The 17,277-nt window shown below is 49.3% G+C and overlaps 1 protein-coding gene and 1 pseudogene across 1 annotated transcript; both read left to right on the top strand.

Moving 5' to 3' along the window:
• Nucleotides 1–545: 545 nt before the first annotated feature.
• Nucleotides 546–670, top strand: LOC115527879 (annotated as a pseudogene).
• Nucleotides 671–1,133: 463 nt separating this feature from the next.
• CD2H10orf99 (chromosome D2 C10orf99 homolog) lies at nt 1,134–10,560 on the top strand. Its single transcript, XM_030335110.1, has 3 exons — nt 1,134–2,333; nt 4,183–4,272; nt 9,529–10,560. The coding sequence occupies exons 1-3, from the start codon at nt 2,264–2,266 to the stop codon at nt 9,612–9,614; spliced, it is 246 nt and encodes an 81-aa protein (XP_030190970.1). The 5' UTR covers nt 1,134–2,263; the 3' UTR covers nt 9,615–10,560.
• Nucleotides 10,561–17,277: the final 6,717 nt, after the last annotated feature.

Raw genomic sequence — 17,277 nt, 5'->3', positions numbered from 1 at the left:
GCTTTGGCAATTTTTCATAAGCATTCAAAAATCAGGGTGGAATTCTGACATCTGAATCTATTCTTCCCGTTTAAACATATGTTCCCAGGAATAGCTGCAAATCTCTGAATCCTATGTGTGAGTGGCTAAGGAACAGAGCCCTGGAGACAGCCAGTTTTGCTGGCCCTTAGCTGTGTGGTAGGTACCCTTACAGCTCTGATCTGTGGTGAGAAAAAAGCTGTGTTGAGAACCTAACGTCTTTCTCTGACTCCGCGGCCGAGTGGCAGAGGGTCCTGAGAAATCCAAACAAACCTCCCTCTTCACTAGCCTGAGAGTCTAATTTCTGCACCACTGCTAAGCAGTTAGAGTTCAGATTTGGCCTAATCCCTGTCCCCTTTGGCAGATAGGTTGCTCTTTTCTCCTCTGATGACACTTTGCCAAAAGCAAACAGGAACCATGCCAATGCAAAGACTACCTATTACAACAGGTAACAGGTCAGTGGTAGCCAAATGTAAGCTGTTGACCAACTTGGTGGTGACCCCTCAAATGACCTCACATAAAAATAAAGCTTTGCGCAGTGGCAGTATCGTAGCCAATGAGGTTTATCCGAGGCGCGATTATTGCTAATTGAAAAAATAAAACAGTGGCATTAGTCCTTGATGTAGACCATGGATACAATCCTAATTACAGGAAGCATCGTTGGGAAACCGCTGACTTTATGGACCTGTACCATGCCCTTTGAGAACAGTGTGCTGGCTGTCAAATGCAGGCTGAGGACAAGTCCCACCCTCTTCCTGGCCCTTTCCAAAAGTGGCTGCTCCAAAGGCTCTCTCCTAAGGCACCTGGAGTTGTCTCTGGTAGGCTCCCCGGGGTCTCCCTGACCATACCCTCTGCTATGGCCACTGCATGCTCAGCACAGCCTTCAGGATTCAGAGCACAGCTTGGAAAGGGAATCAGGCAGGGGCTGGGCAGGTGCCTAACATGATACGACATGTGGTTCTTAAGCCCAGCAGCCCAACCAGTTTCTTTGTGTGGATGTGAATGCATGAAAGCTGACTTTAAAAAGATATCCCCAACTACTGATTTGCTCACCAAACTGTCCCAACACATGGTCTAAATTGTATCTCTAATCTCTAGCAAGAGAGGAGGGCCAGTGGAGCGCAACTGTTAGCCAGTCTCGGGCAGCAGGGAATGTCTCGATTGGCTGCCAGGAACCAGCAAGATCCTGGGGGAGCTGAACCAGACACTGGCATCTTCCCATGTGCCCTTCAAAGCTGGAAACCAGATAGCCAGTTGGCTAGAAGGGCACACTCATTAAGGCAAAGGACAGATGGCCATGATACCACAAGGGCAAACACAAATTCTGAGTATCTGCATGGCCTGCCTCCACCAACAGAAGCTCCCTGAGGTCAGGCCCAGCGTCTTCCATGTCTCCCGGGCCAAGTGCATGGCCTAGCCCACAGAATACGTTCGGTGAATAGGTGACAAGCAGCCTTCTGCACCCACTGGCAGACTCTTCCCTATGGCCACCCTTGTAAGATGTTTGCTTCTCCACACATTTGCTCAGGCTGATCTTCTACCTGAAGTGCCCTTTCACTTCATCATAAACATCCATCAAGGTCCAGCTGCAGCCCCACCCCCTTAACAGCTATATCGATATCCACCACGTCGCACATGGCCTCTCACACATGCCCTCGCTCATGCTTGTGCCCATTTCACAGATGGGAAGCAGACTCAGAAGCATTCAGTGGCAAGTTCCAGGGTCACACTGCTGATAAATCCTGTGCAAAGCAAGAGCTCAAACCCACGTCATCTGATTCCAGGCTCTCTGCTCCCTACATTTCACCAATTGCTTAGAAGTCCTCCCTGAGGTTTGCAAAGAGTTTTATGGTCCTCCTGCCCCATCTTAGGAATGAACAGGAAGATCTGTGTGTGATGGAATTATTACTGACACTAAAAGTTAACGTTCAACACTGGGAAGTGGCCCTTCTCTGGCAGGGGTTTGCCACTCTGACCACTGAAGCCAGCTCTGGGAGCTCCCGTGGCCGGGCATTTATAGCTCTGTGTGTTACAGTTCACTAAATACTCTCAACTTCTCGAAAAGCTGGTTTTTTCCTCTTGGGAGTGGCTGACTCTACCCTTTATGAGAATTGCAAGCCTGCTGGTGCCCTGCCCATTGGGAAACACCTCACTCTGTCACTCTATAAATGTCTGAGGTGGCCCCAAGGGAGGACTTGTGCGGCACCGCTGTCTCCCCAGGACGTGAAGTTCCCACCACCCCACCATGAGGTTTCTAGCCCTCTCCAGATTGCTCTGCATCTTGCTCCTCTGCTTCTCCATCTTCTCCGTGGAAGGTAGGGCTGTCCCCCCAAAGTGCTGGTTCCCAAGCAGGGAATGCAGGGCCTGGGAAGGTTGGAATCAGAAAATGTTGGAGGGCAGGCCCCCAGCAGGCAGTCCTGGGCCTGGGAAGACAGGCTCTCACTCCTGAATCTGTAGCACCTCTGTATACAGTGGCAGCACCAAGGGGTGGCCTGGGAACTTTAGACCCCATGATCTCCATCTGTAGCTCCAGTTCCCCCAAACCCACACACCAGCTATGTGAAGGTGATGATTACCATGCAAACATGCAACCTCCTGGCAAGATTCTTGCACCTAAATCCTACCTAGCTAGAAATTCTAGAGCCACTCTCTTGTACTCGTATCATGCCTGTAGTACGGTGAATTTTGTGGAGACTGTGTGAGTCTGAGCATCCCAGCAAACAGCTGCAACAGATGAGATGAGTACGGTGTGGTGGTGGTTGGGGGGAGGGGGGTGGGGGAGGCATGTTTGTATGTGTTTAGAAGTGGGAGAGATGTTCCCTGTACCTCGGTGGATATGAATATTTAGCACTCCTGCCTTTGTTTCATTCAGGTTAGCTATTTTGAGCTTTTTCTCTTGCCTAACTCTCTAGACACTGCCTACTTTTATTATTTTTTTAAGGCAATTATGGTTAAGAGACTCTTAAATACTGAGAACAAACTGAGGGTTGATGGGCGGGTGGGGAAGAGGGGAAAGTGGGAGATGGGAATTGAGGAGGGCACCCCTTGGGATGAGCACGGGGTGTTGTATGGAAACCAATTTGACAATAAATTATATGATAAAAAAAATAAAAAAATAAAAAAGTACCATCCCTATAAAAAAAAGCAATTATGGTTATTTTAACATTTATTGGATTTGGGAGCATAGACAAATAAATAGATAGGGTTGAAAAACACCCATATCTTCATGACTCAGGAATATAGCCATGTTTAACATTTTATTTCTTTTCAATATTGCAGACAAGCATTTTTGGTAATTGATATATCTCTATATGTTAAACATTGTATCTTTTTAAAATCACTATATTATTATATAATCACCAAAAATACTTACTATTAAAATTATTCTGGAAGCATTTACACCAAAATGTCAACAGTCGTCATCTCTGAGCAGTAGGATGATAGGAAGTATTTGTTTTCTGAACTTTCTGCAGTGAACATTGCTGCATATGTAATACAGAAAACAGTGATTAGAATTCCTCATAAACACAGTCCAAAGCAATGCAGTTTATCAGACCTTTATTTGGGGGCATGCTAGACGTTGCCACTGTTACCTTAATGACAATTCAATGAATATGAATACCTTTCCCCATAAAGTTTCTAAAACATTTAGGAGTATTTCTGGCATATTCTCCAAATAGTATTATTTAAGTAATATTTTTAGGTATAACTTGCCATCAAGTGTGCTATGATGAATTTCATCCTTCGACATGTAGATGGTTCATAATTTTGCACTATTTTAAGTATGTGGTAAGAGCATATGTGTATGTAAAACATTCCTTGTATTTAAGATTATTTTCTTAGGCTAGATTGCCAAAGGGAGAATATCAGGTCAAAGGGCATAGATACTCTCAGTGAGGATGCTGTGTTTTGGACAAGGACATGAGGAAGAGAGTATCTGCCCACAATGACTTTGTTATTTCTGAAAAATAAATCACCTCCAGGCCCCCCCCTTTCCCCAGGCCCTCCCACAGCCTGGCTCTTCCTGAGTTTCTTTCAATAAATATCCCTGACCTTTGTACCTTGGGAGTGGAGGCTGACTCAAGTCATTTGTACACAGATCCAACCTCATGGTGTCCCCAACACACTAAGGAAGGGCCTCTGCCCCTCTGTGTCTACCCTCAGGGAGAAGGCATTCTAGGCATCTTGCCAAGCCCCGGAAAGGCAAGCTTTGCTGTTCCCGAGTTCCTAGTCCTGTCCCGACGGCCCAGAAAGGTAAGCACCCTGTCCAGATGGTAAGAGGCTCTGGGGAGGCCATGGGACAGGCCATATGTGTGGATCAGCCCTCACCTGTGCCTGGCACAGAGGGGCCACAGCAGATGTGATCTTGGCCTCATGGAGCTTCCGCTCTAGTGTGGAAAAATGCAAAATTAATCATTTTGAACTGAATACATTCTGTCAAGAGGAGAACAACATGCAATTAGAAAACGGTACTGGGAACACCCCCGGCCTGGGTGGGAGGCATCAGAGGAGGCCGCATTTGAGACCTGAAGAACGGCAGGGAGACAGAGGGGAGGGTTCAGGCAGGGGAAGCAGCAGGCATGGAGGCCTGAGATGGGCAGGAGGGAGCCACGGAAGACAGAGAGGCTGGTGAGTTGCAAGGTGTTCATGGAAGCTACTATCCAAGGTAGGGCTGGCCTCGTGAGCTGCCACATGAGGAAAGGTGACCAGTGGGTGAATGGGACTCCCAGGCTCAGAACGTCCCAGAGATGAGGGCAGGCAGCATGCATCCCAGGAACCAGGCTGGAGGTGCAGAGCCAGGGTGAGGCCTGGAGGAGCAAGACTGCCCTCTCCCACGAGGCTCCCGGGGGCCCCGGCTGGTGAGGGAGACAGCCCCGAAGGAGGCTGCAGGTACCCAGCTCCCAGCACCGGCCCAGGCTGAGGGCCAGCTGGTGCATGGGAGTTGCCTGGGTGTGAAGTTAGCACTAGGAGACTTCTGCTGGCCTTGGGTAGGAGGGCCCCACAGCCTGGTGCATGCAGCCCCCCAGGGAAAGCTGCAGAGCCTAGAGCCAGCCAGGCCTGACACTAACCCAAGGCTCCTGCCCCCGATTCTCCGCAGCTATGGTCTGAGAAGGCCCCAGTCCTGCTGGCACCTCTGAGACCATGGCCCAGGGAGCCCATGACCAGAGCCAGGTCCTCCCACCCATCCCCCAATCCCACCAACTACCAAGAGTCCTGTGCACAAAGCGGGAGCTTGGGTATGAAGGACAGGGAGAGAGAGAAAGACAGCACTCCTTAGCCTCTGGCCACCTCTCCAGAGAGGCTGACAGTCCCTCCCTCCAGACTGGCATCACATCCAGCTGCGGTAAAAATAACCCGTTCTCACACCCTGCACCCAAGTGTGAAGCACCCGCCCAGGAAAGGTGAGAGGAAGTGCACTGACAGGCTGACTGCAGCTCTGCTCTCCTCTGAGGCCCCAGCCTGGTGAAGGAGGAGGTTTCCATGAAAGAAATAAGGCAAAGCCAAGGGAAGGGAGAGGTAAGAGTCCCTCCCTACTGAGTGAGTCCATCCCCAAACCCTTCCCCAGGATGGATGCACTCACAGGAAGTAAAACGACGTTAGGGATGTGCATGCACATACACACACATGCACACACGCACACACAGATCCTAGAAAACACAGCCAGTTAACTCCTTGTGCCCAGTACAGGGCAGCTGTTTTGTTACTCACTCAACACTTTAGAATAATCGAGGTGCACGGATTCCATGTTGACTCTGGATTTCTTTCAGTGTACGTACATATTTTTAATTCCACTGCAGAAAATTGCAAACAACTTAGAACAAAAAGAGAAAAACAAACCTTTTTATCGGGTCCTTATTGTACAATCTCATTTAAATCTTTGGAACCACATCAGGGAAGCATTGTCACCATTTTACAGTTTGGGAAACCGAGGCTCAGAAAGAATCTGAGGCAGAGCCAGGAGCCCGGATGTGTCTACCTCTTTCCACTACAACAAACTGGCTCCTCCATAGAGAGCAGGTCCCGCAGCATGCTTGTGAAGACACGCGCATCCCCAAGACCTCAGACTTCCCCAAAGCAAAGCGCCATCTGGGTTGGAATCCCAGCTCCACCACCTGCTAGCTGTGTGCCCTTGAGCAGGTCGCCCAGCTCTGCTAAGCCTCAATCTCCTCACCTGTGAAAGGGTACGATCCCAGACTCTACCTTGCCAGGCTATGGTAAGAAGACAGTGAAGTCATGACTATAGCCAGGCATTACCCCCATAAACATGCCTGCTGGGGAAGTCAGAGCCCTGCCAGGGCGCCTGAAGCAGGAGGCCAGAAATTTCAACACTGAAAACCAAGGCCCGTGCCTTCTTGCCCGGGCTTTGTGGTTCCACCCACCATTTTCTGGGCCTGATCCTGGGGCCGGGTCATCAACAACAGAGCTGCTGAGCGTGCCAAACTCTGGGAATGTGGCCTCTGTCCTCTGGCCCCCCGGTGTATAAGAGTGTCTGCCTACCTGTCCAAAGAGAAAATAACCAAGGGTGTCTGGAGGATGTCCCTGGGCTGACAATACCAGTTAGACATACACATGCCAGCGTGGGACTCCTCAATGTAAAGTGTCTTTCCTGAGCCTTGGTTCACACATAAGTGCAGTGCCAGGCCCATGGGGATGACAGGACATGGCAGGCACAGGATCTTGGGTCGGTTCGACAAAACCATCTCCAAAAGTCAGTGGGCTGAATTTACCACGTTTACCGATTTGCTAAACAAAGCTTTCTGCAAAGTATTTGAAAAGTTTGTGTCAATCTGTGTAGCAGCGTGTCATAGCAACATTTTTTTCGTGGAGTGTTCAGTTCGTTAACTCTTAGTGCTGGACAGGCATCAAGCTTAGGCGGGGGGCAGAATGACAGACCCCACCTAGGACCTCTGTCAGGCCATCCTCCTTCCAGGTGTCCTGAGGTTGTCGGTGAGGAAGCTCCTGGGCAAGACTGGGGAGGTCTTGTTTGAAGACCCCTGGAGCCTGAGAGTGTGCCTGCCCCTCCCACAGACTGCCTGGGACCTGAGAGCTCTGTTCCACCCTCCCTGTTTTGAAGACAAGCAAAATTACTTGACCCACAGTGGGAGATGGGGGAGAAGGGGCCCAGAGAGATACCTCCCCCACCATGGGGTATCCTTGTCTTCAGAAAGGGGCCCAGACTACAGAGACAAAGACTACCCATTGAGGACCACCAGCATGATTACTTGAGGGTTTTGGCAACTTTGCATGACAGCTGGGTTGACACAAGAGCCAGTACAATGGACCCTGGAAGGGAAGAGGTGAAGAGGGTGCCCCACCCATCCTATCCAGTGGACCAATCAGAGGGTCTCATATCTGTAGCCTTTCTCCTCCGGGGGTTATATCCATTAGCCGTAGCTGCGTAACTAAACACTCCCAACTTCAGTGGCCCAAACTACAAGTATTCTCATTTTCCATGAATCTGCAGGTCAGCTGATCAGGCTCATTTATTCTTCCAAGGGTTGGGTACACCATTCTGCTGACCTTGGCTGGGCTCTCTCACATGTTTGGGGGCCAGTGGTCTGTAAGTCTTGGAGGGTCTCAGCTAGGCAACCGGACCTTCTTCCACATGGTCTCTCATCCTCCAACAGGCCAGCCAAAACTTCTTCACAGAAGCTGCAGGGTTCCACCTATGTGAGTGAAAGCACCTAAGCACCTTAGAGCTGGCCCACCTTTACCTCCGCTGCATTCAGCTGGCCAAAGGAACTCACCAGGGCAGCTCAGATTGAAGGAAAGGAGAAGCAGACCCCATATTTTGGTGGGAGGAGCTACAAAGTCACATTGCAAAAACAGGGTGGAGAATTGTGACTATGTGTGCAATAAGTCAACCACAATATTTATTGTAGGAGCCAGAGAAGAGAGTCCTGGGGATCTGAGGAGGGTGGACAGAAGTTGCAAGCAGTGTTCAGGAAACCATGGTCCCCCATCAGAAATTCTAGTGGAAAATTCTCATGACATTATATTAATAGAAAAAAGTACTTTACACTGTACCATGATAGTACCATGACTATCACTGTTGGAAGATGAAAGCACTTTCAAATAGGAAGACAAAATACAAAGACAACAATACCAATGTTAGCACTTATTTATGATTGAGACATGAGGCTATGGATAAATTATAATTAAATTTATTTTTATAGCTGGTGGTTATATAGCAATTATTGTCTAACACTTATATCTGCTAACTCATTTAATCCTCACAATCTTAAGAGTTAGATAACATTACTACCCCCATTTTTACAGATGAGGAGCCAAAGCACAGAGAGGTTAAGTAACTTGTTGAAGGGCACACAGCCAGTAAGTAAGTGGTACAGCTGGGGCTTTGAATCCGAACACTCTGGCTCCAGATTCTATGTTCTTTTTTAATTTAATTTTATTTTTTTAATGCTTATTTATTTCTCAGAGAGAAAGACAGAGTACGAGGGGGAGAGGGGCAGAGAGAGAGAGAGAGAGAGAGAGGGATACACAGAATCGGAAGCAGGATCCAGGGATCCAGTGCTGACAGCACAGAGCGGGACTCGAACCCACGAACCGTGAGATCGTGACCTGAGCCAGTTGGACACTTATCCAACTGAGCCAGCCAGGCGCCCCCAGATTCTATGTTCTTAACTATCATACCACCTTGCATATTGTAATAATCTGCCAACAGAAGGGGGGGAAAAAAGAATACTCTCATCACAACAATTTAGTAATCTTCACATTCATTTGTGTTTCTTTTATTTTTTTTTCAAGCAACCATGTTTATCCAGTTTTATTTTTATTGTACCTCATTTTCTTACTTTTAAAATTAATGTTACATTGTGAGTATTTTTTTTCCTCTTGCTACAGTCTTCATAATCACAGAATTTTCTCACGTTAAACATTTCCATCATGATGAGATACCATAAGATACCATACCTAACTTACCATTTCTCTACCATAGAATATTCAGATTGTTTCCAGAAATTGTTCTTCTGGTATTCAAAACAAAACTATGAAGAACAGTTTAACGCATGCCGGTTCTTTTTTCTTGTGGACTATTCCTCCCATAAGTGGGACTGGTTTGTCAAGATGCAAACAGCTTTGAGACACATATTGCCTGCAACTCGCAGTCCAGAAGGAAATAGCCCGAGGAGTCTGAGGGCCTGCAAGTGACGTGGGCAGACCCTCCTACTGTGGCCATCAGAAACCAGACCCTTCAACTTTAGTGGACTCTTGTTGACAAAGCCAGTTTGACTCATAAGCCTCCTTCTCTCCATCTGATGCCAGTAAATCAGATTTCTCCCTGACAGGACTGAAATAACCTGAGCTGGTCATGTTTGCCATGAAAGCCCTTCCTTCTGGGTCTCCAGGAAGGAGATAAGATCTCATTCTTGCCTTGATTTTTAAAAACACTTTGAGCCTGGAAATGAACGTTAATTGTGTTCTCCCCTTTCTTCTCCCCCACTCTGCCTGGCTCTTGTCTTGTCTTACCTGCCCATTGCTCCTTCCCAGGGCGCCACGTGAGGATCTGCAGACAGTGCAAAGTCAAGCCAGGGTCCCGCACTTGGGTAGTACCTGGGGCTCTCCCGCAAGTGTAGTGCTGCCCAAACAAGTCTGCACACAGGTTGAGACCCTCATGCCCAGTGCCTGAGGCACCCAGAAGTCTCAGGTTCTCTCAGGATGCTCCTCTTGAAGCTGGGGCTGAGGGCAGAGATGCCAAGAGCCTTGGCCCATGGAAGCTTCTGCCCATGAACCATAAGCCTCTTCTCTTAAAGACACAACATTTCTTCCCTGCTATGTTGGAATGTGCTCACGCTGCCTTTTAGAAAAGCCTGAACCAGAATTTTCTGAAAACCACAACCTGGATACAAAGGTCAAAACGCTGGAATGCCTGTCTTGCTGTGTGGCCTTGGACAAGTAACTTAGCCTCTCTGGGTGCATGTTGGCTTCAGAGATGTAAAGTTCAGAGACCGAAAAACCCTCTAAGGAAGACCATCAGTCACTGGCACCAATGGGTTTCACTATGCTTTTCAACCTTCCCGGCAGTGAGCTGGGATGTTGTGGGGCTTCACCTTGGTCAGCAAGGGCCCTGAGAAAGTTCCGGAATTCTAGATGCTAGTCCCACTCATGCCCCCCACTTTCCGAGTTATTCAGGCTCAGCCCACCTGGTCTCAGTCCCTTCCTGGCCTCTACAGTGTTGACAGTCAAGATTCCACTGTGACTTTTGACAGCTACAAACTCAGACAATTCTGATCCTTCTAGGGAGCAGGTAACAGGTCCCCAAGAGCAGTGACCAAGACTGCATCCTGAGGTACACACAGCCCTTAACCGTCCCACATCCGATGGCCTCTGAAGGAACCCCTTCCTAACTTCCTGATGTGAATCTGCTGGAAAGAACACTGAAACAAAACAAACAAAAAACCCCAAATAATAAATAAATAAATAAATAAATAAATAAATAAATAAATACACAAAATGCACATGCAACATCCATGTTTAAGAAAGTCAGTGATTAGGAGGCACCTGGGTGGCTCAATCAGTTAAGCGTCCCACTTGGGCTCAGGTCAGGATCTCAATGCTTGTGAGTTGGAGCCCCGCATTGAGCTCTCTGCTATCAGCACCGGGGCCTGCTTCGGATCTTCTGTCTCCCTCTCTTCTGCCCCTCTCCCTCTCTCTCTTTCTCTCTCTCAAAAGTAAATAAGCATTTAAAGCAACAACAATGACAAAAAGGAAAGTCAGTGATTGGTGTCCCCGGGTGGCTCAGTTGGTTGAGCATCCAACTCTTGGTTTCAGCTCGTATCATGATCTCACGGTTCATGAGATTGAGCCCAGAATCGGGCTCTGCTCTGTCAGTGTGCAGCCTGCTTGGGATTCTCTCTCTCTCTGCCCCTCCCCTGCTCACATGCACTCTCTTTCTCAAAATAAATAAATAAAAGTTAAAAAAAAAAAAAGTCAGTAATTGGGCCTGAGCCACAGCTTTCTGCTAGAGGAAACCCGTGCCCCAAAGCTTCTCCTGAAGGCCACTCCTTCATCATGAGAAAGTCTAACTAGGAGAAGGGGGGTGAGGACTACTGACAATAACAACGCTCTTGGTCTGAAACACCAGGACTCAAATCCCAGGCCTACCCAGAATTGTCTGTGTGACCTGGGCAAGTTGGTTCCCTTTTCTGTAAAATGGAGACCCCAGCACCCATCCAGAGGACTGAAAGGGCATGGTGGGTGATGGAAAGTACCCACAGAGGGCATGGCACACAGAGGAAAATGGTTCAGGGAAGTCCCTGCCTTCCCTGCCCTCGCTGGGGACTATGCTTCTACCCACAATGAGCCGGGGTTGTGACTCAGAAGGAACAGATGGCCAGGTCTAAGAGGCTCATCTCTCCGGTAAAGCTCCCTTCTAATCTGATTCTCCCAGGAAGGTGAGAAGCCCTCCCCATGCCACCCCACAGTCTGTGTCTGAAAGTGCCAGGCCCACAGCTTTGAGGATCGATGGGTAGAAGTTCTCTGGCACAGGGCTCTGGGGACAGTGGTCCCAGGGCAAGCCAGAGTCCTTACCTTGTCCTAGGCCAGACCTTTCAATTCCATACAGAGGCTGCATTCATGGGCTGGTCTCTTCACTCACTCACCTGTTCCCAGGGTAGGCAGTTGTCCCATCATGCCAGCTTCTGAGGCTCAGACATGAACAAATGCAGTCCTCGAGGGCTGAGAAGCACCAGGGTGTGAGCCCCGGGGCATAAACAGAGGTCCGGGCACAGGAGGAAAAAGATGAGCTGATGCTTGGGCTGAATTATGGGAGCATTCCAGCTGGAGAAGGGATATGTGTGTGAGCGTGCAAGCATATGTGTGCGTGCGTGCGTGCGTGTGTGTCTGGGATGAAGAAGAGGAGCAGCAAAGGCCAGGCAGAAGACTTGAGGGTTTGAGGAGAATTCACAGCAACTGCAGGGAATGCAGGGAAGAAGGGCTATTAGGAGGAGGTGGAATGAGCCGGAACTAAGGCAGGGCCGAGGAAGGCACAGAAGAGGAATTTGAGGGGTTTCTGAGCAGCAGTGGTGTGGCCTCATAGACTCAGTAGCTGGGGCTATGGAGACAAGTCCACGGTGAACATTCCTGTGCTGTGTCAGACCCTCACCGGGAACGCCCTTGGCGAGGTGAACCACTCAGCTACTAGCACTGTGACAGCTGACCGTTCAACATCCTTGTTCCCAATCCTACCCCTCTCCATCACCACCAAACTCCTGCCCCCTAACACACACACACACACACACACACACACACACACACACACACACACACAAAAGGTAAAGAAAACTGACATATAACTAAACACATGTACTTGAAAGTCAACAGGAAAAACAATTCAGAGGCCATGTGTCCAGCCACTGAACCAAGTCTAGCCTTCTGCTCAGGAAAGCACAAACCCCAGGAGCCTCAGCTTCTTTCTCAGGTAGGAAAGACCAGTCACTTAATGTACACAATTAAAAGGACACAGTAGACTGTTGGGGGAAAGAGGAGGCTGTCTCTGTGGGGCAGGAATGCAGTGCCCATGGCTCTGAGCCACTGGCGTGCAGGAGACCAGCCTTGGGTAGGAAGGGCAGTGACGCCATGGGACCTTCCAGGGATGCCAGCCCCTCAGAGCAGCTCAGACCAAAGGTGGGAGGCACAAAAGGGAGCTGAGGGCTCTGTTCCCACCCTCCCTGACTCTGGAAAGTAAGGGGAAGTAAGGGAAAGCCTGAGACTGGTTCCCAGAGATTCCTGTGCAGAGCTAGAGGCTGGCCAAAGGCCAAACTCTTTCCTTCCCACTCACCTGTGGGATGTCACCTCCAGAAGTTGCAACATGAGATTTTAAATTTGGTGGAAGAACTTCACTCTCAAAGGGTAGACTGAGCCTTCAGGGAAAGTCTGACAAATAAGGTGATTCAAGGCTACTGGGGATCCCATGAGGATTCCAAACATCCACAAGGGACTTCAATTTATAAAACTTTAATTCTTATTTTGCCCTTACTTGACTCCTTAAGAACCTAGACTGATTGACAGTTTACACTAGTGTCATTAGAGAAAGTGTGCGGTCCCCATGGCAACTAAAGGGGCTCACACTCTGACTAGGTGGGACGTGTGGTATCGTTGACAGTGCACAAGCTTCACAGATTTGGGTTCAAATGAGGGTTCTGTCATATGCCTGTTGTGTGACATTAGGGAGGTCAGGTGACCTCTCAGAGCCCCAGATTCCCCACCCGTAAAATGAGGCTGTCACAGAGGGCTGTTAGGGAGACTAAATGAGACAATGAGAAGCGCCTGGCTCTGAAATAGAAGCCAAATGGTGGTCACAGGTCTGTTTCCAGCACATTAGGTCCCCAACCCCACTCAAGATTAGGTCCCCCTGGACCCATTTCATCTCCAGCTATCATCGAACCTCCAGTTGGGCACCACAAGCACTTTACAGCCTCGTGGACTCACCCATTCTGCTGATTCGTCTCTGAGCTTATTTTTGGGTAAACTGTCCAGAGTAGACCACTTTCTGGAGCCTTACAGGGCCATGCCCTAACTGGTTAGTTCACACAGGATCCCACACATGACTGCCCTGACTGGCTCCGCAGCCATTTTCCCTGCCTTGGACGCATCGTAAAACTTCTAGGGTGTGAATGTGTCCAGGGCTCTGACCTGGTCTCCCAAGCAGTGGCTGCACCTTGCCTGTTTACTAGCAGCATTGTAACAGGCGGACAGGTCCAGAGGCAACCGGCAGATTTGTTATCAACAGCCCCATCTCTGGAAATAGTCTTTGACTCATCTGCTGTTTAATCTGTCAAACTGCACTGCCCCTCAGGATTTGCAAAGTGTGAACCAAAAGGTGGGAAGTGTCAAGTTACAAGATATCGAAACAGAAAAAAAAGTTCTCTTCCACATCAAAATGCAGCCATTTTGTTTGCTCAAATCAAGGTTTAAATATATTGTGGATGTGAACACGTCTACATGTGCAGCGGTCTCCACCGCTGCCTGTTGTCTTTCACTCAGCCACTTCACACATTTCAGCCTGCTGCCTGGCTCAGCGGGCATTTCAGCTTATACCCCCGGGCTACTCCAGTCTATCAACTTAAGGATGGATGGAGTGGGGAAGCACATGTCAAGGCATGAAGAGGATTAGTTGTTGACCATGACCAGGAACCAAGACTTATGTCATCGTCAGGTACCTCTTCATTCATTCATTCATTCATTCATCCATTCAGCTGGTCAACAACTACCCATTGAAGATCTTCTATGTGACTGGTCCTGTGTAAATACTGAAAAAACCTATGCATAAAATGGTCTCTTCCTGGGGCGCCTGGGTGGCGCAGTCGGTTAAGCGTCCGACTTCAGCCAGGTCACGATCTCGCGGTCCGGGAGTTCGAGCCCCGCGTCAGGCTCTGGGCTGATGGCTCAGAGCCTGGAGGCTGTTTCCGATTCTGTGTCTCCCTCTCTCTCTGCCCCTCCCCCGTTCATGCTCTGTCTCTCTCTGTCCCAAAAATAAAAATAAACGTTGAAAAAAAAAATTAAAAAAAAAAAAAAATGGTCTCTTCCTTAAGTGGTTCACAGCACTCTGGGGAGACACCAAAGCAGACAGATTATAGTACTAAAGTCTTTTAAGGATCCTGTCAAGGTCTCAAGTAGGGACCAATTCTGCCTGGGGGCAGAAGATGCCAGAAAAAAAAAAAGAAAACATTCCGGAGGAGAAGATATTATTGCTGTGTCACCTACCTAGACTCAACCATGAGGCAGGCTGGATAGCAAAGGAGAGCACTGCAGGGTGAAAAACAGGCAACATCAGGGTTAGAGCTTCTGCCCACCTGTGTGGGTGCCACAGTGACCAAGAGCCAGCATTGCAACCCAGGAGGTTGATTCAGTGGGTACTAGTACCAACTAGATGGGTACTGGGGAACAGGTGACAGCCCCAGACTCCTGCATAGTAATAACCTCAGTTAGGGGGACAGGCAGGGCCTTAGACAGACAGGGGAGGAATCCTAGCTCCATGTCAGAGGAGACAGAGACAGCCACCTTACACATGGCCTGGACACAGCAAGGGGACAAGTGAAGGGGACACATTTCAGAGTAGGTGGTGTCCCGGGCTCCTCAAGCCTGCTAACCCCAGAGCCCACTGCTGTGGGAATGGACTCCCGACTTCCAGCCAGGTGGGTACACCCTGGCCCACAACCACAGAGGACAGTCATCAGGACCTCCCCCGGGCTAGGATAAATAGGGCCTCACAGTCATGTCCAGAGAGAGTACATCCAGGCCTACTAGGATCCCTGGGCCCTCTGCCTTCATGCTCAGTACCAAATTCCGCCCTGGACAAGGGCTTCCCTGTCATGAACAGTCATTGTTCTGGAATTCAGCAATAGGACCGAACAGCTCAGGATGCCCAGTAGGTGGGCAGAGGTCAGTCTGCAAGATGGTCTTATCACAGACAGCTAGGGCGGAAGCAGGGTGCTAGGACCAGTCCTTTGCCCCTCCTACTTCAGGGTCCTTAGGAAGGTGAGCCCGAATAGCAGACAACTGCTCTTCACCACACCCTCAGCCCTGGGAGGAGCCTGGAGAGCTGCTTGCCCAACCTCTCTCGGTGTAGGTGTGCATGTGCTGGGCATGTGTGTTTATACAAGGAAATGGGAAAGGATTCACACATACAGGGTATACATGCATGTATATGCAAATGGGAACAGAACTTGGTGGGTGGGGCATCCGTGTAAACATGTGTGCATGGAAACAAGGCACCATGGGTTAGCCCATTCAGGTAGATCAGTTGGGGGCAAAGAGGTTACAAAAGCCTGGGTTGGTGTGCTGGCAGAGAGCTAGAACATACTTGCATACCCAGGCAGGCAGCTAACACCTGAATCCGCATTTACTGACAGCTGGACCAGCTGCTGTACATCTACCTGAGGAAATGCTGTCAGGACTTGACCTTGAGATGAAATGGATTTGGTATTTCACAGCAGGTTCCATAGTGAGGAGGCTCTAGAAGAGAGAGAGCTCGTCACCCTGCAGGGGTGATAGACATGTGGAAGACAAGGTGACGTGTGTCCGGGGCTGCCCAGGGTCTGCAGGTGAGGGTCAACCCCTCTGTCTCACAGCAGGTGAGCCCTTCCCAGCTCTGATAAACTGAGCCTTTCACATAGCCTCCCATTCCTCCGTACTAAAGGTCAAGATGAGGGTCCATGGTGAGAACCTCCATGAGGAACTGTTCTTTTCCCAAGTTCTCAAATGCTTTGAGGACAAGGGCAGATCTAATGTGACCAGCTTGTCCCAGTTCATCCCAGACCTTCTTAGTTTTACCACTGAATGTCCCACACCCCTGGAAACCCCCTCAGTCCCAGGCAAACCAGGACAGCTAGTCAAGGAAAACAATATATATGTAAACTACAAACACAAAATTAAGGCTATGGAAGGGACATGTGAGCAAGGGGCCCGGAGCTGAAGCATCAGTAGCTTCAAGGTCATCTTCCTCTGTTACAGAATGTTTCAACTTTTTTTGGAGCAGCTGAAACTGGATGTGACCCTAGGCCCTGTCTTTTCCTGGCTGTGTGAGGTTGGGCAAGTGACTTGCCCTCTCTTCTTCCTTTCTAAAGCAGGGACAGTCACACCAGAAGTTGTGTTGGTTACACAAGATAATATGGGTGACCACACACACACACACACACACACACACAGCGTAGGAGGGGATTCCTTCACTATCCCTCTCCGGTGCAAGTCTGTTGACTGAGTGAACTGAGGAGAAAGAAATCAAGGCACCAGAACCACGTGATGAGGAGATAGGCAGACAGGACACGGAAAGCTGGTTTTTCTCAGCACACTGGCAAGATGTTTGCCCCAGGAAACCCTGGCTCTGCCTCCAGCACACTAGGTGATCTACAAAAAGCCCCAGTCCCCTCATCTGTATGTAGGACTTGTGGAATGGCCCACCTTGGCCTTGTCCCAGCATTTTGAGACAGAAAGATGCAGAAATACCTGTGCAATTTAAAGTGCATTTTCCAGCCAAAGGCCAAGCCTGAGGGGATTCAACAAGAGGAGTTCTGGTTAACTGGGCCTGAAAATAGCCCAATACTCTGGGACTACTGATTTATCTTCTTGTCCTGAATCCCTAACTCTTGCTACCTGTGGATCAAGGAGGTCTGGCCTTGGGGGTGGGGGATGTTCTGCTCCTGTGAAGGCCCCTGGGGAGAAATATTGAGACCCCAGCCATGGAGGCCTCTCCAGGAAGCACACAAAGGGGTCTCCTATTTCTGTAGATATACCCCTCCA

The sequence above is a fragment of the Lynx canadensis genome, chromosome D2 (genome assembly GCF_007474595.2).
Source record: "Lynx canadensis isolate LIC74 chromosome D2, mLynCan4.pri.v2, whole genome shotgun sequence".
Taxonomy (NCBI): Eukaryota; Metazoa; Chordata; class Mammalia; order Carnivora; family Felidae; genus Lynx; species Lynx canadensis.
Note: the sequence above shows the minus strand (reverse complement) of the source record. Positions and strands in the feature narration are given on the sequence as shown.